A 21,502-nucleotide genomic window follows, 5' to 3' on the forward strand; every position below is an offset into this window, starting at 1 on the left:
AAGAAAACAGGGGAAAGGAAAAATAGAAAAGCAAAGTCCGCGGATGCAATGAGAACAGACACATGGAGCTCATGGCAGGGTTGAAAATTATATAAATGTCCCCAGCGAAGTAATTAAGCGTATCCAAGTGTGAAAAAGTACCAATTGGAGGACCTGAAAAGCGTGGCAAAGCGGAACAGTTCAAAAGAAGAAAAAGGAGGCCAAAAGAAGAAGATGAGGAAGAGGGTGTTGGAGCCTCCTTGGACGAGCCTGAGGGAGCATCGAGGGCGGGAGGAGGCGGACACACCACAACAACCCTCGCCTCTATACCTTCATATGACTGCTGGGGAGGACCGCCGCCACACACTCCTGCGATGGTGAGGGCGGGGACTGACAATTCTGGGGCGTGGCGGGCGCGGGAGGGGCGGGGCGGCGGGCGTGGGAAGGGTCAAACAAGGCTGTCACTCGATACAGGAAGTCCTCTTAATTATTGTCGACAGATGCCCGTCTCCTCCTCCTCCTCCTCCTCCTCTTGATGTTTGACAATTTGTTGCATCTTTACGGGTTATGGTGGTGCCCAAGTCATTACCTGGGTGCCCTGGCTCCTCGCTAACGGGTCAGTGCAAGCATCCGGCAGGCACTCGTCAGGGGCTGGGCAGGCGTGCCGAGGGGGCCGTCCCTCCCTCCCTCCTGGCGGGGGGTTGCGGCCCCGTCAGGCAGCTCTCCTGTTTTATGGCTTGGGGCTAGGCTTGGCTGACAGGTTTATTGCTATTCTATCCTTTTAAGGAGCACAGTCAATTTACATTTACATCACTGAAATATTTCATCACATTTTCTTGTATACATATCTTTCCAGTCCCTACTTCCTCTGCTAGGCATCTGGTATTATACAGTAGTGAGTCTAAAGGTCATTCATCAACCACTCCACTTTAAATGGTAAATGTTACTGCCCCTGAAGCCACTGTAACTGTCAGGTTGGGTGAGTGTGGCCGTCATTGGCATGTTCACCACTCTCCTGAGAAAGGTACGGTATCTCATGCATTGAGGGTCCCCATGCCTAGTTAGTTCCCTTGCCCTGTGTTGCTTGTTTGGCCTGCCAGGCTAACTTCAAAGAATGTCCTTGTCACCAGTTGCAAAATAAATGCTTCCCACATAGCAGAGAAAAGTTCACTTCTTAATTTTAATTTCCATTTAGTTTAGAACATCTAGATATCTTGGTTTCATCACATTCTCAGTCCATCCTTAACCCTTTCAGTACGGTGACGCAGACGTCGGCGGCACAGTATGGAAAGGGTTAAGAGGATTAATCCTCTTCTAAACCTCTCAATCCTCTTAAGAGGTTTAGAAGAGGAAATGGAAGAGGATTATGAGGTTTAGAAGAGGATTAATCCTCTTCCATTTCCTTTTAACCCTTTCCATACTGTGACGCCGACATCTGCGTCACGTATTGAAAGGGTTAACCTCAAATCTTAACTGTAAACTTCATATTTTATCCCTCGCTATTTCAGTTTCCTCTAGGTTCGGTGCTCTGTGTCGCCTCCAACAGTTTTATCCCCCTCCCAGATGCTATCCCTATACAAGGGCCTTGTCCACTCTTGCATGGAGTATGCATCTCATATTAAAGGGCTCTACACATTCATTTGGATAGAGTAGTGAAAGGCTTTTCATCTCAACAGCCTCATACCTCTTACTGGCTGTCATCTACCTTTTAGATTCCACTGCAATGTTCTTTTTTTGTTATTACTTCCCCTTCCATCTTGTATCATTATTTTCATGCTATTCTGAACTTGTTAACTGCATGCCTTCATGACTCTCACAGCACCACTGCACACAGCTTTGTATTTTAGCCCAATATTTTTATTTTTTTATCCCTTTCATGTGTAAATTTTGTAAAAGTCTTTCTTTGTTTGTATTCTCTCCTTCCTACAACTTCAATGCTTTCAAGAAGAAAGTATCAAGGATGCCTCCTCAATAGAATATAACCTGTTCTTTTGGCTTCTATTGTTTACGTTTTTTGCAAGTGATGTTATGGGTGGTAAAGAGAGCAGTAGAGAGCCTAAGAGTGGGCAAAGCTTCAGGTATAGATAATGTGATACAAAAACTCAGAAACGTGGGAGAAATGAGATAATTTAGTGGATGTTCTTGTTGTGGAATTGAGCCTGAATGTGGAATGCAGTGCCAGACAATGTGATGTGAAGCCATGATCTTCCCATCATACAAAGAGCAAGAAAGGATGAACACAGCAGTTCCATAGGTATAACTTTCACTTTCCCATCACTTCCATTCCACCCGACCTTGTATTGATTTGCATCTCCTCAAATGACTTCAAAAGAGGATGATTAGGTCTCTGACAATTCTGCCTCTCAACCTTGTCTCTATTTTCTCTCCTTCACTGCAAAAGAATCTAACAGTTTGAAGTAATAAGTTCAGCAGGATTGATGCCCCAGGAGCACTGTGAACATGCCACTGTGGGCTGGCTGCTGACAGGCTCACTGACAAGGTATATCAAAAACATTTGTCATGGAAAATTTTGGCTACTATTTGCAGGGCCATCTATTGTGCTTTTATTTTTATATGAACCATTGATTTTGTTGATATTCTCCTGCTTTCTGACCTCCTGAAGAGGCCCTAGATGCTTTACCCTCACTGCTAGGCCAGCCTCTGAGGGAGGTGTCGTCTCCCCTCCTCTAGGCTCAATGCTGCCATTAAATGCATCTCAGGGAGTAACTCACTCACCCACAGTTCAACACACTCAATGAGTAGCTGTGCTGCTCTCGTCTTTAGCCAGTCATGGGCAAGGAGTAACTCAGTCACGGAGAGGCTGACGCAGCCAATCAGAGGGTGTGGTGCTCTTGTCCTCAGCCAATCAGGTGTCACAGGTGATTCAGTCTCCTTCCTGATTCATTTTTTTGTTTAACTGACTACCTTACTGTCACACTGTGGCTCGTTATTACACGACCAGTGATAAGTTGTAAATGGTAAAAATTTTGAGTGCAATCAATAGTGTCCCAAATTTTAGGACATACTAAATAAATAATTTCAAATACATATGTATTAAATCAACATTATATATACTGTGTTTGACAAAAAATAGACATTATTAATTTCACAATGAGGGCAGTATTTGTTAGCAAATGCTTTAAGGAACATTCTTTATTTCATAATAAGGGCATTACAGGTTGAGAATCCCTTATCCGAAATCCCTGGGACTGAACATGTTTCGGATTTCGGATTTTTTCAGATTTTGGAATATGCAGGCCCTTTTGACACTTTCAACAATATTTTTACACCACGGAGCACACAACACGCTTTAATCCCAATGAGTAATGAATGAAGGTTTTACTGTGACGACTGCTGACAAAAAACTAACATGGCAGCACCAGAGTTGCCAGGCCGTGGACTGTGTTCCCGCCCAGTCCCATCCCAAAAGTCACCCAAAACTCATGGTGGTGGTGGGCAGATGTTTTTATGCCCGAGGTGTTGACTCAGCAGTAAGTTTACCTGCCCAACTGCGGACCTGGCAACCCTGAGCAGCACACAACAGTTCTACGTGGTGGAACCTTCCCATCACTTTGTGGAATTTTCCATTTGTGACGCATCATGTCAGCATTAAAAAAAAACTATTGAATAGTGGAGGTTCTTGGATTTTGAAATTTTGGATAAAGGATTCTCAGCCTGTATTTATACACAAATGTGCTAAATTACATTCTTCATTCCAGAGTTTTTTTGGTTTCGGCCAAAGTGCCGATATAGAAATCCAGCTCGATGGAGCTGAAACGAGGAAAATGGCTGAGATGAAGACGGAAGATGGGAAGAAGGAGCGCTACTTCCTGTACTATGACGGGGAAAGTGTGTCGGGCAAGGTGAGCAACAAGAAAATAATATTAATAGCAATATCATAACTTTTCATGGCATTTTTCTTAATTCAATTTTTTTTTATAAGCTCCATATTTGAATGTGACCATAGTGTTCACTATTTTTTTTTTATTTATCACTTCATTATTTTTTATAATTTATATATTTACTTGACTAACTAAAAACTTATTATTTGCTGAGTTGCCTAAGATTGGAGGCTAATTATCACTCACAACAAGTATGTGTTTTTCTAGTGAGAAGCTACACTGTCAGAATAGATCTTTTACAAGTCATTTTATGATATGAATTATGAATAATGTCATAATGAACACTCATATTTGTAAGAGAAAAATAAGGTAATTAAAGTTTCATTAGCAAATACAATCATCATTGTCGTTTAACGTCCATATTTTCCCATTCAAGGTGGGGTTGGACGGGCAATGACTCTCCTCTATTCCCAATATATTCATATCCTCCATCACACATCTGCTCCACTTTTTCTTTGGTTTTTCCACTGGCCAGCGTCCCTCAACTCTCAACTCCTCCACCTCACTTAACCCCCCCCTCTGCCTTTTTCACATGTCCAAACCATCTCAATCTTCTCTGCCTCAATTTAACATTATAGAAAAAAAAAAAAAATTACATCTAATTAATCTGCAAAGGACTTGCAATATCATCTAGTCAGACTTGGAAAATTATAATATTGCAGGCCCTTTTGCTATACCGTTCAAACTTACTTGCTGAATAATCATTTACATAATGAGGGTTTTTATCTTATATTTCATTTTTAATATTATCTAAGATTGCTATGGCAATCAGTGTCAGATTCTCTTTGCATGTTCGCATTAAAAATATTCAAGTCACCCCTCTGTCCCTTGAAGTTTAGAGAAGATTGAAACTCTGATATTCAATAAAGTCTGGTATCAGATGAAACCTGATGAAAACTGTTTGATGTGATAGATGATACATGTACTTTTGAATACAGTTTTTCATTTGAATTTTGTCTCACATCATATGTCACCATGATCATGTATGTATTGTATATCATGTCTTTATTATTGCAGCATAATAGCCTTACCTTCAAGCTTGCCCTCTACTACAGTCAATTTTCTTACTGTTTAATTCTCTCTTACAGGTAAATATAGCTCTAAAAAAGCCTGGAAGTCGCCTGGAACATCAGGGTGTAAAGATTGAGTTTGTGGGTCAGATTGAATTGTATTATGACAGAGGAAACCATCATGAATTCACCTCCCTGGTCAAAGAATTGGCCCGACCAGGGGAACTCACTCACAACACTTCCTTTGAATTCGAGTTCAACCAAGTGGAAAAGCCATATGAATCCTACTCAGGCACCAACGTGAGACTCAGGTGGGTCACTTTATATTTGTTGGACATTTAACATCCAAGCTGTACAAGTCTAAGAAGGTATTTCAGTCTGAGTTGTAACATTTGAAAGGTGATAAAAACAGAGTGGTTACATTGGTTAGACATATCATGTTTAGTATTATAATGTGTCGTGTGTTCCCAGATTCTCGCTAGTGCAAGAACATCATGAAAAACAAACCATTAAAAAATCCTGTTGACCACATTGCTGATTTTAGTTCACTGCTTTGAGGTTTTACTCTACTTTTAAATGCTGCTTGTTTTTAACCAGGAAGAAAGTAAATATTTTTTGGAAAACTTTTAATTCTCAAGATTTCTAAATTATTGTCCTTGATTGAAGTGCTGCTTGTTTTTTTTGTTCACTGTTTAGAAATATACTTTTATAAACAAATCATACTGTTGCAAATAGGGTGGAAAGCTACCAGCATTTGAGAATGTACATGCATATTTTATGTGAAAATTACACCTTTAATGTGAAAATTAGCACCATAAAATCATAGACAGTCAGCAGTAAGATCTTATTCTGTATCTATTGGTATTTGTTCACAAATTTCATGGGGACTTCGTGGTGCAGTGGTTAGCACACTCGCCTCACAACCGACAGAGCCTGGGTTCGATTCCCGGGCGGAGTGGAAAAATTTGGGCGGCTTTTCCGATACCCTACGCCCCTGTCCACCCAGCAGTGAATGGGTACCAGGTATTAATCAGGGGTTGTGTCTCGTCTCCTGGGGTCTGTTCCCTTCTCCTATAATTCCTTCCCCTTCTGTCTCTCTCCGGCATATGACCACAGATGTTGCGCCGACTAAACGAAACTTTCCAACTTTCACAAATTTCATTCCTAATAATAAACACATACTGCAGTTTCTTGCCATTATGCTTTGGTGTATGTTATAAAGTGAATGAGGAAGTGTGATCCTCAGCATGTTTTGATAACTTGTCTCTCCTCTTTATGTTTTTACTAAAGGCGTAAGATAATTTGAGATTTTGGGTCCAGGTATTTCCTCCGAGTCACCATCGTACGAAGGCTGTCTGATATTGCTCGAGAGATGGACTTGCTGGTGCACACACTTTCTTCCTATCCTGAGATGAACAATTCTATAAAAATGGAAGTTGGTATCGAGGACTGCCTACATATTGAATTTGAATACAACAAATCAAAGTAAGTGACCATGGATAATAGTGTTTTGTTTAAATTTTTTCTCTCCATAGACCATTTCTTATTTTTGTAAAGTGATGACAAACAATAAGTAGATTTTGGGTTTCCTCTTGTGGGAGAAGTCGAGTGATTTAAAGTGCAGCCAGTACTGCCATCTCCCTCTACTTATTATGTTAAATGCAGGTGAAATAGAAAAAAAAGTCAATGTATGAAAGGTTCCAGTCTGTTTTATTGTTTACTTTAAAAAGTTTGCCCCAAGTTAGCAGTTTCAGATGGTGACATTTCTTCAGTCTTGCTCTCCTACTGTCTTATTGTGCATACAAACATCGGTGAATCCCTCAACAATGTATACACTGCCAGAATTTAAATCTTTGTGCATTTATTTTATTCGTCATATTTGATTCCATCTATTTATTCATAATCATGACTTTCCTTACCCTAAATAAAATCTGTGCATTATTAAATATTCTAATTATCAGAATTACATTACAGTGAAATTTTCAGTGAAAATTAAATATGCATGTGATGACAGGTACCACTTGAAGGACGTTATTGTGGGGAAAATCTACTTTCTTCTGGTGCGCATCAAGATCAAACACATGGAAATTGCTATCATCAAGAGAGAAACTACAGGCTCTGGTTAGTGTCTTATTCTTTATTTGCAGCGGCCTTATAACTCAACATTTTTCACTTCATCACTACATATGACAGGATTGTATTACTAATGGTGATGTTTTGTAACTCATAGCTGTAATCAGTAACGTTTGAAGTTCTTAAGCATTTATCAACTTCCAACCCTCTCTCTGATCACCAGTACAGATTCTGCAAGAAATATTTTACTGGTGATCTTGCTTTCCTTACAGACTCTGGTCATCCTTTCTTAGCTGTATTAGTGAAACTTTTGTTATGTCTTTAGATGTCTTGAAAGCCTTTGACAGTCTGTCATAAAACATTACTTTTACCTTCCTATTGATTTCGTCTCCAGTTTCATTTCATGCCTATCAGTTTCTGCTGTGGTAAATGGTGACCCCTCTACTCCTAAACCTATAAACAGATGGTTGTTTCACAGGGCCCTGTTTTATTTCCCACTCTTACTATAGTTCATGAATGACCTTTTCAAAACAAGCTGTTTTACCTACTCATGTCCAATACCCTACTCTGTGTTACCTTACATTTTTCAACAAAAGACCATCTCAGAAATTATACATGTCAAGGCTGGGCACTACAGAAAGCTTAACCTTAGACTTTTTATTTCTGAATGGGACAGAAGGAATGCGATGACTTTTAAGGCCTCAAAAACTATTTCTCTACCTTGACACATTCTTCCTCTCTTCTTCAAGGGCCTCAATATTTTTCAGCTGTCCCCTTTTATGCTAAAGATTCAAAGTCTGTCCTGCACATGACTTTCTACTCTTGCTCATTCCTATTTTATCCCAATACCTTATTCAAAAGTTAACCAGCACTTAAACTCTTTCAAGAGGAGAGTATCTAGACACCTCTCCTTCTGAAATTGACCTTTTTTCTGACCTCTCATTCTTTTCCCTTTTGCTGGAGCAGTGCCACCCCCACCCCCCCCACCTTTTTTTTTAGCTGCTGCTGTAGTAAATAAATAAATAAAAAAAGAGTCAAATGGACATCCTCCTACCTCGTTTCTTGCTAAATCAGCTTCCTTGAGGTTGGGTGATCTCACTGATCTGTATCATTCCATCACCAGTTCTTTGACACCCTTGCAGGATGCTCTTTTGGACACAGTAGAGTCAAAGGCTTTTTGTCTCATCAGTTTTCCTCCTCTTGCTGTGTTTTACCTCTTAAGCTCTGCCACAATATTGCCCTAATATATATCTTTTATGATTATTTTCATGCTAACTGCATTTTTGAACTTGCTAACTGCATGCCTCCACCACTTCCTTGACCTTGCTGCACACTACTTTCTACTCCAGTTCATCCCTATGCTGTCCAAATTCAGAATGCAAGAGGTAATATCTTCATTCTTTAATCTTTATCACCAGTAAATTTTGAAACTGCCTTCCTTTGTATTTCCTCCTTCCTTCAATTTGAACACTTTGATGAGGGGAGTATCAAGACACCTCTCCAACCAAATGTTACACATGGCTTCCTTCACTATTCTATGGTTGTAGGGGGTTTCAGCAAAATGAGGCAGGTAAAGCCATGTAACCAAAGACATGCAGCAATCAAGTGCAAGGTCTCAGTTCTCAGTTCCTAAGTTATACTAGAAGTATAAGCTCAGGGGCAGTATGTATGTTTCATAGGTAATACCAATATATATATATTTTTTTACATTGGAAAAATTATTTTGCAGGACCCAACACCTTCAATGAAAATGAAACCATTGCTAAGTATGAAATTATGGATGGAGCTCCTGTGCGAGGAGAGAGCATCCCCATTAGAGTGTTTCTGGCAGGCTATGACCTAACTCCCACTATGCGGGACATCAACAAAAAGTTTTCTGTACGCTATCACCTGAACCTGGTGCTGGTGGATGAAGAGGAACGCCGCTACTTCAAGCAGCAGGTTGGGCTTTTACCTTGCTGTTTAAATTGAAGGAATTTTTAACATGAAGATAGCTGTCATAGTGATAGTATATGCAGATATTTTCAGACAAATTAAAGTCATTGCCGAGCAATTGTTTTGGGGTGACCGGGTGAAGGTAGGGATCAGTGATGGGGGATGCTGCCCAGCCAGTGAGCAATGCTTGTTGGCCATAGATTATGCCTTCCAGCCTTGTGCTGTTGGCATGCTGAAAACTAAAAACAATTTATGTTAATTTTTCTGCAGTATTATTGGTCCAAATGCAATACATTATACATCATTGGAAAGGCAATTTATTCAGCTACCTTTTGAAGTAAAAGAAATGTACTTTATTTTGAATATTTTTTGAAGTAAAGTGTACATTATTGGCATGTTGACTAACTTCCATTAAGATTAAAAGGAAATGGAAGAGGATAAAGAGGTTTAGAAGAGGATTAACGGTGCCGACGTCAGCGTCGCCGGAGTGAAGGGGTTACGAGGAGTGGGGGAGGGCGGGGAGCTGGTGACAACTTCTGCACGCTCTGGTGGAACATCCAGAAACAAACACTAGTGGTGTGAGGTTCAGATTTCAGATAAATTTTTTGATTTCTTTGGTCAGTCGAAATGAGAGTTTTCATAAAACTTACGGTTATTTGAATATTTCGGTTTAGAGAATCTCGGATAAAAGAGACTTGACTGTATGTATATTTTTTTCTTTCCAGGAAATCACACTGTGGCGAAAGGGTGAAAGATTGAGGCGTCCCCTTCAACAGCAGCTAATGGCCCAGCAGACCATATCACATAAGAATCAGCAAAGCTCATTCCCACAGTCACATCCACAGGGCCAACCACCTGAGTTTGTAAGTTTGATGTGTTGATGCAATAAGCATATTAGTATTGTACATGTTAAGCATATATGTCTATAAAGCTTTAACAATTGATATAGCTATTCCATAATTAATTGGTCATAATAATTATGAGACACACTACCTGTGATTGGCTCATCTCCAGCACCTCCTTGTACTTGTATGGAATCACCACTTATTGATAGTCTTTGTTCTTGTCCTTTGTGCATATCTTCTGGCTTCATTTCCTCATGAGCTGTGGTTGTAGCAGGTGACCTCATACTCAGCTTCATGTTTCCTGTGGGAATTCCTCCTGAGGTCTCTGAGATCAGAATCTTCCTCCTTGAACCCATATTAGCCCCTGCTGACGCATTGCTCATAGTGCCTTCCATATTGGTGAACACGACCCTTTCTTAATATTGCCTCAACCCCACCATTGAACATTTTGACAGCTTTGTTGTAACCTCAGATGAGTATTAACATTACTAACCTAGAGTAATAATCCACAACCATTGAATTTCTACACATGTGGGTTTCATAGTTATAAGAAATCAATAACTATTAGTTTTTTTCTTCCAACTTTCCAGAATCCTCCAATGCCCTCTACTGGGGCTGAGCCTCCGTCCCCGCAGCAGTCACAGTCTCCTATGCATGAGGAAGCCCCAGAACAGATCCCTCAGGCCAAACCCTCACCACAGTTACACACCAGACACCAACACACTGCACCCACTATCCAACCCAAGCCTCAGCTGGAGGTGAGATAATGAGTTAAGAATCTGTACAGTAAAAAAAATATATATATATATATATATATATATATATATATATATATATATATATATATATATATATATATATATATATATATATATATATATATATATATATATATATATATATATATATATATATATATATATATATATTCTAAATTCCAATGAAGGGAGGTTCAGCCTCAGCAATCTTTCTTCATAAGGCAGGTCGCTCAGACTAGGTGCCATTTTTGTTGCCGCTCTCTGTATCCTCTCCAGTTTTCTAATGTGTTTCTTAAGTGATGGCGACCAAGCCACTGGTGCATATTCTAGTCTAAGGCGTATCAAGGTCACAATTAATTTCCTTGCCATGTCCTCACCAAGGTATGTGAATGCTGCTCTGATGTTCCTCAGCAGGTTGTGTCTCAGCTGATATTTTATTCACATGTCTCTCTGGAGACAAGTTCTCTGTGATCATCACTCCAAGGTCTTTTTCTTCTGTCTTCTTATCTAACTTATCCTTATCCAACTTATAATGTCCCTCTACTCTCATTGCACTCTTTCCAAATTCAATAACACTGCACTTTTTGGTATTAAATTCCATTTCCCACTTCCTGCTCCACCCCCACACTGTGTCCAGGTCTCTCTGGAGCAGCAAGCAGTCCTCCTCTTTTTCCACTCCTCTCATTATCTTAGCGTCATCGGCAAACAGACTCACAAGCTATCCACTCCTTCTGTCATATCCTTAACATATACTGCAAACATAATTGGGGCCAACACAGAGCCTTGCGGAACTCCACTCATGACATTTTTCCAACTTGATTTCCTGTCTCTAATAGTTGTTCTCATCATTGTGTTCTTCAGAAAATCCTCCATCCACTTTAGAAATCCTCCTAATTTACCCACTGTCTCCAGCTTCCACATCAACCTCCTATGCAGCACCTTGTCAAAGGCCTTTTTCAAGTCCAGGTAGACAGCGTCAGCCCATCCATCTCTCTCCTGCACAACATCTATCACCCTTGAATAGAAACACACCAAGTTTGTCAGGCATGATCTTCCTTTCCTAAGTCCGAACTGTCTTTCTGTGATGATTTTATTTTCCTGTAGGTGCTTCGTCCATTTCTTTTTCACAATTCTTTTGCATATTTTTGACACTACGCTCGTAAGGGAAACTGGTCAATAATTAAGAGGGTCGTCTCTTCTTCCGCTCTTGTAGATGGGGACTATGTCAGCTTTTTTCCAGTCCAGAGGGACAACACCCTGGGTGGTGGCGATGGGGAGGAGGGTGTGTTGTCTAGGAAGCGGAGGCAACTTGTTCCTGGGTGGTGGCAACAGGATGTTGGGTCGTTAGTCAGGGAAATGAGGTTAAATGGAGCTGGGGGTGGTATTAGAGAAGTGAGTGTAAAATAAAAGATGAAACTTTCTCTGTTTGCAACTGGGAATCATAAAATTTTCTTTGACATTATCCAGATCTTTTATCTCTCCATCAGGAACTTGGCTGAAGTAAATTTTCAGATAACTACCAACTGCCTAAAGCAGACAGGAACTGTGTGTGAGATGATCAGACTCTTACACATACATTGTTAGAGTACATAGGATGTTTTTACCACTCAGTGCGTATACATTTGGGTTGTACAATAAACTGATCACATTTATTTATATTATTCAGCCTCCAGATGAGGATGACTCCACTCCTAAACTGCCTTCACCCCCCACTGAACCCCCCACCAGTATTGACTCTCCAGAGGAAGAGTTTGTGGAGGCTCAAGCAGGCTCACCCTCTGAGGATGAGGATGCAGCAGAAGCAGAGCAAGAAAGAGTCAAACCCTCACCTGCAGTATCACAAGAGCCTGTTCCAGTCGCTCAGTAATAGACAATCAATTTCTGCCAGGTAGAGCTTAGTGTGGGATGGGTGGGGTAGCTTAAGACAGTGACAGGGTTTACTGACCTCTCTTAGGAATGGCCTTTACTGTATGGGTTTATTTCGCACTCAAACTTGCTTTAAAGTGGCCATAACTAAGACATGTGTCCTCCCCAATGTACAGTGGTAAAGGGATAATATTCTAACCCTCCAGTAACATATTGTAGTCTTGGAAGAATGTAATGAATCATATAAATCTTTTAATGAAGAATCTAAGCAAATTATTACATACTGTATATAAAATTGAAACATAAGCATTGATGAAACTTCCATTACCTCTTTGATTCTTTCAGTTAATGAGACATATTTTGCAGTTATATATTTTTTTATTATCTGCAAAGCTGTATCTTCACTATGGGCAACTTACATTTTGTTTCCATCAAGATAGCTTGGTCTTATAATGTAAGGCAAATTAGTTTATAGGTTTAGACAAACATAATTAAAACTTTATGCCATTATTTGCTTCTAGAATGCTCACTTAATTTGAGCATATGATATTTTGTTATGTGGTAAGTCTGAATTGCATATTTTTATACATAGTTTTTTCTGTAAATTATTAAAAAGCAATCCCAAGACTTTTGACTTTCTTGGATTCAAAATTTGGCATATGCTTTTGTAGATTACCTAGGAGCTATGTTTTATAATAATTTTCAGAAAAAGCTATACAGATGTTAAAGTTGATTTTTTTAATTTATATTTAATGAGGCTGCTACTCATCAGTCAGTGTCAATCTGAGTCTTTTATATAATGATTTCCAGGCTATTAGTCCTATCAATATCATAATTTTGAAAGATCTGATGATATGTTTAGATGTTTGAAAATATTACTACAGTTGCCTTAAAACTTGTGTTACAGTGTTGCAAAAGTAGTATATATTTTTGGTGCAGTGCAGGGATCAGTATCTTAGTTCACAATTGGGTGAGATTGCTGTGAATGTTGAATATTTGTTAAGGATTTTTCACCACTGATGGTACCACATGATTGTTAGAGTATCCATGTCCTATGGTATGAACTTCGTGTTGGTCAGTTAGTATTGTGCTCAAAATTCATTATTTAGTTATTATCCAGTACATTTTCACACCCCAAAAAAATAAGACTGCTGAGACATGGCCAAATAGATGGAACATTAACAAGGGGAAAATTGAGTTTGGGCAAGTGAGTGATTAGTACATAGCGACACTGTACAAATAACTGTCTTTAGGAAAAGATGCCAAAAGTGGATTGAAATATGATTAATGTAAGATGAAATTGTAAGCCTTTAGTTGTGAAAGCATACCATCTTTAAAAGGCTACTGTGGTTCCTTTCATCATAACAAAGAAATGTACATACTACTATAGCAAGTTCTTGAATGAAAACTTCATATATAAGCACACACACACACACACACACACACACACACACACACACACACACACACACACATGAATGCATGTACACACACATAAACACACACACTGCTTCATAGCTCAGTGGATATCACCTTTGCCTGTCACTTAGCAGGCTGAGATTCAAGTCATGCTCAGACCATTAAAATTTTTTTTGCTGACAGGGGTGGTTACTGTCCTCCCTTGAGAAGAACTCAAAAGAGAGCTACTTCTGGGAGGATACTGACTGGTGATCATGAGTCCAGACCAGATCATGGGTGAATGGCACACATACATGAGCAGAGCAAGGGGTAAATTATATGGAATATATTATTCATGTAATAAAGTGATCTATTTAAATATCAAATGCTTCATATTTTGCAGTGGTGCGCAAACCTAAATTGTAGAAGGAAGGGCCTTGAACAGGTCTGATGTCAAAGGTCTAATCTCAAGAAGATTCTGTTACCACAGATATCCAGAGTTAAGCCGAGCTCCTTTTACACCTGTGGAGGCTGTTGGGTTGCTAATTCATAATACCTTTTCCTGAGTCCCTCCCCTATTCTTGCTCTTCAGAAATCTCCTCCTCAGATCATATTAATCATGGTGGCCAGTTGAAAATGCTACTTGTCTTTGGACCAGTATGCAATCTGAATCAATTTTTTTTCTACGATAATATTGAATTGATGTTATCCTAGCACCATGCAAGTAGTGCTAAAGTTAATGTAAAAGATGACAGTAAGAGCTGTGCTATGCCAAAATAATTTATAAATAACAATTGAAGCTTTGTCCAGCATCCCCTTTGCAAAGACTATTGGTATTATGTTGTTAAATAATTTAAGGTAATGTATACCACTTTTTTTTCTGATTTACACATGAATGTTAATTAGTGAACCTTTATTTAAATCTGATATTTCAATAAATGTGGTAATACAGATAATTACTTTGATTCAAGGTAGTTTGATTTTTTTCACAAGAAATGATTGGGCAGTTTGAGTAAGAATTGGCAATTACCGTAGTGTCTTGTGTGTTGATCTAATTTCTGACTGCCCATTAAAAAAAAACAGGAAAACATCAATGTGTATTGTATAAATTGTATCTTTTCCAGTCATAATTGTTCCTGTGAATAATGAATATACATATGTAAGTATTGCTTTAAACTATGTAAGCTTTTTCACTTATTAGATTTGTTGGTGGTGACTTTGGTTAAAACTGCATACTAACAGAAATAAGTTTATGAAAAATAATATGTTTTTTTCCAGCTAATTTAAGCATACTTAGCATACTTTGTACACTAATAAAGTGTGTGTGTGTGTGTGTGTGTGTGTGTGTGTGTGTGTGTGTGTGTGTGTGTGTGTGTGCACGCATAATGCTGTGAATTCCTTTCTTTTTTAGTTTGGTATTGATCAGACATGCAAATGATATACAATAATATTTTAAATTTTCTTTGTTGTATAAGGGATTTATTACATTATATATAGAATAACTGAATTATCACTGTATATATGGCTTTCATTTTGTAAACATAATGATATTCATACCATTAAATCACTTTCAGGAGTTGTGTAGATTTATACTTGATGTGAAGATTTTGATGGTAGTTAGAGTGAAATGTGCTACATCTTTAGATAAGTTGAACAGAAAGAAGCATCAGCCCTATCAAAAGTTTATCCAAAGTGCATTGCTTAGAAATGCATAGCAAATATACTGTGATTACAATACTATAAGTTAAAGCATGTGATCAAGCCATGTCTAACAGCCCTGAAATCACTGATAAATGCAGCAACTTTTCTGATATGAATTTTAGATTGTTTATTTTCCAAATGATTACAGGTCACTACATCAGAGTACATACATGTGTAGTCAGGAGTCAGCATGAATATTTATGTGGTGGTTCTCTTCACCTTGCCAGAGCATGGAGCCGGGTCCTTGATAATATAGTGTGTGTGTGTGTGTGTGTGTGTGTGTGTGTAAAGAGAGAGAGAGAGAGAGAGAGAGTGTTTCTTTACAGTATAGCAAACGATAAAGTATAGGTGGAGATTACTGTCTGAGCAGTTTGCCGAACATCCTCACTATGGATTTTTAGCTCACAAAATGGTGACGAAGTTAGAATTGAAAAATAACTACCATTTCCTTTGATGCCTAAGACATATGGCTTTCATAGGTGAACAGGAAAATATGGATTGCAAAAGTATATTGACATGCATAAATGTGCGTGTGTGTATGTGCATGCATATATATATATATATATATATATATATATATATATATATATATATATATATATATATATATATATATATATATATATATATATATATATATTAGGTATCCCATCACCTCATATTAACTTTTTTACAAGTGATAGAAAAACTGTACAAATTCTTAAACAACTGACTTTCTCCCCTTGGCTCATGTATGCCCAGCTCTGTTTGGGTTTATTTGATGTCTAACCTTGATTTGTAATAAGTTATACAGGTACTTTCCTACTTGTAAATGCAAAACTTCTAAATGTTATAATTTGAGCCAAAAGAAAGTTGTAATTAATTTCAGATTCAAAAGTAAGTTTGGGTATACACTGTCTGCCACACATGTCATTGTAGTCATCCATCCTCACCCATCACTGCTTGTACTGTAGATTTGTGCACCAACCACACACCATTTATATCACGGACATAACAGTATGCATTTTATGCAATTTTCCGGTCATTCAATGGATTTCAGTTGCCCTATACAGTGGGGTAAGGTAGTAACGACATTGGCTGTAACTAAGGTTTTCTAACTAGACTGGTACATCCATAACTACATGAGTTAGCAGTGTTGCACCATTATGGAGGGAGTGCTGAAGGGGTCAATCAATATGCCTTTTTACCCTTAATTAAAAATTATTCCATTACCTTTAATCAATAATTGAAAGACTCTCCAGCCTCCCTCCCAGTGTAAACTGAACTATTAGCTGTAAGTTATGTGTTATTCACTTGTTATTTTCTTTGATTTTTAGGTAACTTGTCCATATGTTAAAAGTTTATGATGAATGTATGTGGTGAGTGCCATTCTTCAAACCTGTTTTCTGCTTTCTACCTTCTTTCTGTACATTATATTGGTTCCTTATCAGATATAAAAACACTAACTTTGAAAAGTTTGGTGAATAATTGTCAGTTGTTTGATTGACTTCTTTTACTGTATCTATTGTTTTCATGCATTATACTTGTATAAAAATGTGTATAGATGCAATTTCCTGGATGAGATAATAAATTCTTATAAATATTTTTTCTAATTACTTTGATTCCCCAATGGCCAACATAAGAACATAAGAACGTAAGGAGTCTGCAAGAGGCCGGTTGGCCTATACAAGGCAGCTCCTGTACACTCAACCCCACCTTACCATACATGTTGGACATAAGTTCATGATTGGTTGAGCACTCACTGACCGGGCTCCTCAGCTATCAGTGACAGCCAGTGCTGAGAAAGGTGCATTCTGTGCCAGCTCTTTCAATATTAAAGTATTAGCTCTATGCACACTAAGACAAAGGAACAGCTTCATCATCATCTGTATCTATTATAAAATGTAAGTTAGTACAAAAGACAATCTGTCTATCTCAGTGCAACATATAGATAATTATAATCTGTCAAGGCTGTTTGTTATAATGTTATAATAACTACTACTACTACTAGCTCTCTATGTAAATCTCTCTCTCTCTCTCTCTCTCTCTCTCTCTCTCACTGCCAGGAGGGGCAGGGAGTGGGGGGAAAGAGGGGGCGGAGGAAGGGTCGTCGGGTTGGTGGTGGCGGCCTTTATCAGAGGACGGTGACCCTCCCTCTGTTGACTTTCCTGACCCACGGCGGTTATGGTCCTACTTGAGGCATTCAAAGCTCATCGTCTTTTCAAGTAACTTTCTACTCTTAAGCCTCCGCTACTTTCTGGAGGGAGCAGTGATGTTTTCTTCACCTCTCCCAAGGCCCTCACCCTCCACCGCGATACCCTCTCATCCTTACGGCTTACACCATAACACCGCCAGGACTAACGGGCCGGGCAGAGGAAGCGTCCTCAACAACGGCAATGACTGGACGGGAGATGGGTCAGCTTGTGTGTGTGTGTGTGTGTGTGAGAGAGAGAGAGAGAGAGAGAGAGAGAGAGAGAGAGAGAGAGAATGTCTTGTCAAACCGAAATGCTTCAGAATATGGCCCAATGTTAAAATGTATGGCTTAGGTGGAGCACACGGCAAGAGTTCTATGGACAGAGGACGTCGAACATGTTGGGGTCGAGGAAGATGATCATTTCACCGGTGGCGCACTTCGTGGTGTCGGTGAGGAGGTTGAGGTACGTCTCGTTCTGCACCAACCACTTCATCTCACACCCACACACCAACGGGTTCTCTGGCGCAGAAAAAAACACCATTAACACACGTACACTACACGCACGTATACCTAAACTGACACACACACACACACACACAAGTACTTAAACTTAGCTGTTACGTTACACACTCCTCCTCTTCCTTCCCCTCCCTCCAAACACACACACACACACACACACACACACACTGACGTTCTTCTTCCCATCCCACAGAGACAACCAACCAACAGAGAATAGAAAGAAATTTAATCCCAAAACCCGAAAACCAAAACAAACCCACAAACACAGACACCCCTACAGGCCTACCAACCCTTCACTCATACCCATCCAGTGTCTCATGGCGGGCAGCGGGGGAGGGATGGGCACTGCACACGGAAGACACGGCAGACTCACCCGCCAGACTGATGTAGCCGTCGGGTTGGAGCTGTTCAAAGATGCGCTGCCAAGACTCCTTCGTCAGCTCCGTGATGCCGTTGTTGTTCATGAGGAGAAAGCCGCCCGGTGACAGGCCTGGCGAGGGGGGGAAAGGGCCCAGAGGAGATGACGATGAGCATTGTAATTATTCCACCAAGTCCAACGTGAGATTGTGAACGCCAAGGGACACGGGAAAGCATGCACATTAAGGTCAGGAAAGAGGTTTACTTTGGTCTCTCTCTCTCTCTCTCTCTCTCTCTCTCTCTCTCTCGTATTATTGTCAAATTTATTATTTTTTATCATTCATTTTCCAATTTTGTTGTTATTATCATCTTTTCATTATTATTATTATTATTATTATTATTATTATTATTATTATTATTATTATTATTATTATTATTATTATTATTTCTCGTGTGTGTGTGTGTGTGTGTGTGTAGGACTCACCGACAATGGAGTCGTGGCGCACGAAGGTGATGTCGTTCCTGGACAGGTCAAGAAACAACATGGACGACGCGGCGGTGACGATGGCCGCCTCCTCCAGCTCCGTGATCTCGTTGTCCGACAAGTCCAGCTCCTGCAAGTTTGCCAGCGGGGTGAAGAGGCCCGGCTGGAGGCTCTGCTGGCCCGTGCGTGACAGGTCAATACTGAGAAGGGAAGGACTGCGCTCAAAGGCCTTGCTTTCAACCACCATCGTGTTCCCCTGCACGTCCAAACTCTCGAGCGTCTCTGATATAATCTGCGGCAGAATTTCAAGGTTGTTGTTGGCGAGGAGCAGCCTGGTGAGCTTGGTGTACCTTGGGAGGGCCTCGAAGGGAAACGAATTAATTCTGTTTCCGTCGAGAGAGAGGACTTTGAGGGTCGACTTTGACTTGTCGAGGGCGTACCCGGCGATGGTAACGATCTGGGTGCCGCTGATGGCGACCCGCTCGAAGGTCGCCTCCCCCAGCGTGGTTGCCTTAAGGGATTGGAGTTGGTAGTCTGGGTTCACTGGATCGTGGGAAATCAGCAGCTCGTAGAAGTTTGTGGAAGGGAGATCAATCGCGAAAACCTGTGCCAGCTCGGGCTCGTCTTTTACCCCGGAGCAGTCCATAACGAGTCCAAGGGAGCCATTATTACATGTGCAGGGAAGGATATCGCTCGGCTCAGGACAAGACCCCTCGGCGCCCACACCCAGCCCGGCGCCCACGAAGCACAAGAGGATAGACAGCACGACAGCCTTCACGGTCATAGTTCCTACTGTATTGCCTCCCCAACTCTCGTCGCTGATATAAAAGGGTTCCTCTAATCAGCTCCGAAGGCACAGGTGTTTATCTCTCCGTGGTTGGGAAGTAAACAGGTGTGAGAGTACGGAGGGACAAGTGGGGACAATTTATTAATATGCTCATAAACAAGAAAAATCTATTTACTATGACCAAGAGGCTATTTCATGTTGATGTGTGTGTATTTACCTATTTGTATTTACGTATTTGTGGTTTACAGGGCCTGGGCTGAGCTCGGATAGTCTTGTCTCCATGCATATCTGTATTTATCCAACCTCTCCGTCATATGATGGAATGAATAAATAAATAAATATGTACATTCACACGGAGAGAGAGAGAGAGAGAGAGAGAGAGAGAGAGAGAGAGAGAGAGAGAGAGAGAGAGAGAGAGAGAGAGAGAGAGCGTCTTGTGTCGGTGTGCCTGCCGAGGGGGGTGACGGAGGCAGGATGAGGTTGATGATACAAGTCGTCATGGTCGGGGACGCCTCGTGACGGCCCGCTGCCTCAAGCGCTGCATCACCCCCGCTTTGTCATTAATTAACGTGGCGATGTGGTCTGTCGTAATGATCATAATAACGCGTAAATGAAAAGCGGCGCAAACAGGTTCAGAGTAAGATAAACTGACGCATTATAATCCCGTGTGTACTCTCCAGACTGAGCGGTTGATGTTGATAAAGTCAAGGCTTAGTAAGCACTTCCCAGAGCGCAGCAAGCCGGCCTGACTCCACGGCGAGGCGAGCATTGAGCCCCCGCCCCCTTCACAGACTACTCGGCGACTTTCCTGCTGAACTCCTGCTGGTCGCACTGAGTTACAGCATGCTACTGGCGTACCGTATTGATGCACCGTACTCGAGGCACCTCAGTATAACAAAGCTGCCTCCTTAATGTTGCCGTCAGAACAACAACTTTTGGAGTACTCATGCATCAGATCAGATCAGATGTAGTCCCGGGATATGTCTTTGCAACAGTGACATACAAACAGATGAACACACAGGCAGACAGAAATCAAACAACACAGATCAGCAGACCATATAAGACATTGACATGGCCATGAGACAGAAAGAGGCCACTCCAACTGAGGTTTGTGATAATGAAAAAAATACACAAAAGTAAAAAGTCTTCCGAGAAAGGAAGAGAAGGGAAGGATGGCAGTGTTTTGATTAGTCCATGAAAGGAATGGGAAGCGGAGACGAGCAGGAAAGATGAAAGTGCCAGGGTCTTGCGAGGCGGAGTGCAAGGCTGCCTGAGACGGGGAGTGATGAGAGGAAAGGAGAGGAAAAATTTGCACACGTCTTGGAAGAGGATTCCTTGAATCAACATACGTATGGAGGGATGGCGAGAGATGTCATGGCAAGCTCCTAATGAGAAGTAATCAAGAGGCAAGGACGTCAGGGTCTTTGTGACTGAAGATATGCCAGGGTGAGTCACGTCTTCGTGAGCAGAGTGGAGAAAGGGCTCCAGTGTGTCGGTGCGAGGGACAAGTGGGAGATAAAATGTGCCACATTTGAGTGAAAGGAAGGAAACGGAGAGGGTGGCAGGGCCTCGGTGAGAGAGAAAACAAGGAGACGAATGTGCCAGGTCTCGGTGAGAGGGCATGAGAGGATTGAGGGTGTGAGAGCCTTGACTCGGTGTTGACACGTTCTTGAGTCAACACGTGGAGGTGGCGCTGCATACCTAGGAGCCTGAAG

The 21,502-nt window shown here is 40.6% G+C and overlaps 2 protein-coding genes across 3 annotated transcripts; one reads left to right on the forward strand and one right to left on the reverse strand.

Moving 5' to 3' along the window:
* Positions 1-191: 191 nt before the first annotated feature.
* On the forward strand, positions 192-17,051 carry LOC126981347 (vacuolar protein sorting-associated protein 26B-like). Of its 2 annotated transcripts, XM_050832362.1 has the most exons (10): positions 301-356; positions 2,381-2,479; positions 3,699-3,842; positions 4,970-5,202; positions 6,212-6,376; positions 6,906-7,012; positions 8,694-8,905; positions 9,625-9,762; positions 10,335-10,502; positions 12,169-17,051. In XM_050832362.1, exons 3-10 carry the CDS (start codon positions 3,765-3,767, stop codon positions 12,367-12,369), a joined length of 1,302 nt encoding a protein of 433 aa, XP_050688319.1. In that variant the 5' UTR covers positions 301-356; positions 2,381-2,479; positions 3,699-3,764; the 3' UTR covers positions 12,370-17,051. The 2 variants fall into 2 exon arrangements, with proteins under 2 accessions (XP_050688318.1, XP_050688319.1); XM_050832361.1 differs by lacking the exon at positions 2,381-2,479 and having other exon boundaries at positions 192-356.
* On the reverse strand, positions 15,806-19,811 carry LOC126981348 (oplophorus-luciferin 2-monooxygenase non-catalytic subunit-like). The gene is made up of 3 exons (XM_050832363.1): positions 19,001-19,811; positions 18,533-18,649; positions 15,806-18,159 (listed from the first exon to the last, which is right to left on the reverse strand). The coding sequence occupies exons 1-3, from the start codon at positions 19,782-19,784 to the stop codon at positions 18,014-18,016; spliced, it is 1,047 nt and encodes a 348-aa protein (XP_050688320.1). The 5' UTR covers positions 19,785-19,811; the 3' UTR covers positions 15,806-18,013.
* Positions 19,812-21,502: the final 1,691 nt, after the last annotated feature.

Source organism: Eriocheir sinensis, chromosome 47 (genome assembly GCF_024679095.1).
Source record: "Eriocheir sinensis breed Jianghai 21 chromosome 47, ASM2467909v1, whole genome shotgun sequence".
Taxonomy (NCBI): domain Eukaryota; kingdom Metazoa; phylum Arthropoda; class Malacostraca; order Decapoda; family Varunidae; genus Eriocheir; species Eriocheir sinensis.

Bases quoted from the DNA above. Each gene is read 5' to 3' on its own strand.
- LOC126981347 (XM_050832361.1), top strand. The intron at 6,377-6,905 runs GTAAGTGACCAT...ATGTGATGACAG, and splicing joins TTTGAATACAACAAATCAAA to GTACCACTTGAAGGACGTTA. The intron at 10,503-12,168 runs GTGAGATAATGA...TATATTATTCAG, and splicing joins AACCCAAGCCTCAGCTGGAG to CCTCCAGATGAGGATGACTC.
- LOC126981348 (XM_050832363.1), bottom strand. From the start codon at position 19,784: ATGACCGTGAAGGCTGTCGTGCTGTCTATCCTCTTGTGCTTCGTGGGC. The intron at 18,650-19,000 runs GTGAGTCCTACA...CCCCCTCGCCAG, and splicing joins GCGCCACGACTCCATTGTCG to GCCTGTCACCGGGCGGCTTT. The intron at 18,160-18,532 runs GTGAGTCTGCCG...TTTCTGCGCCAG, and splicing joins CGGCTACATCAGTCTGGCGG to AGAACCCGTTGGTGTGTGGG.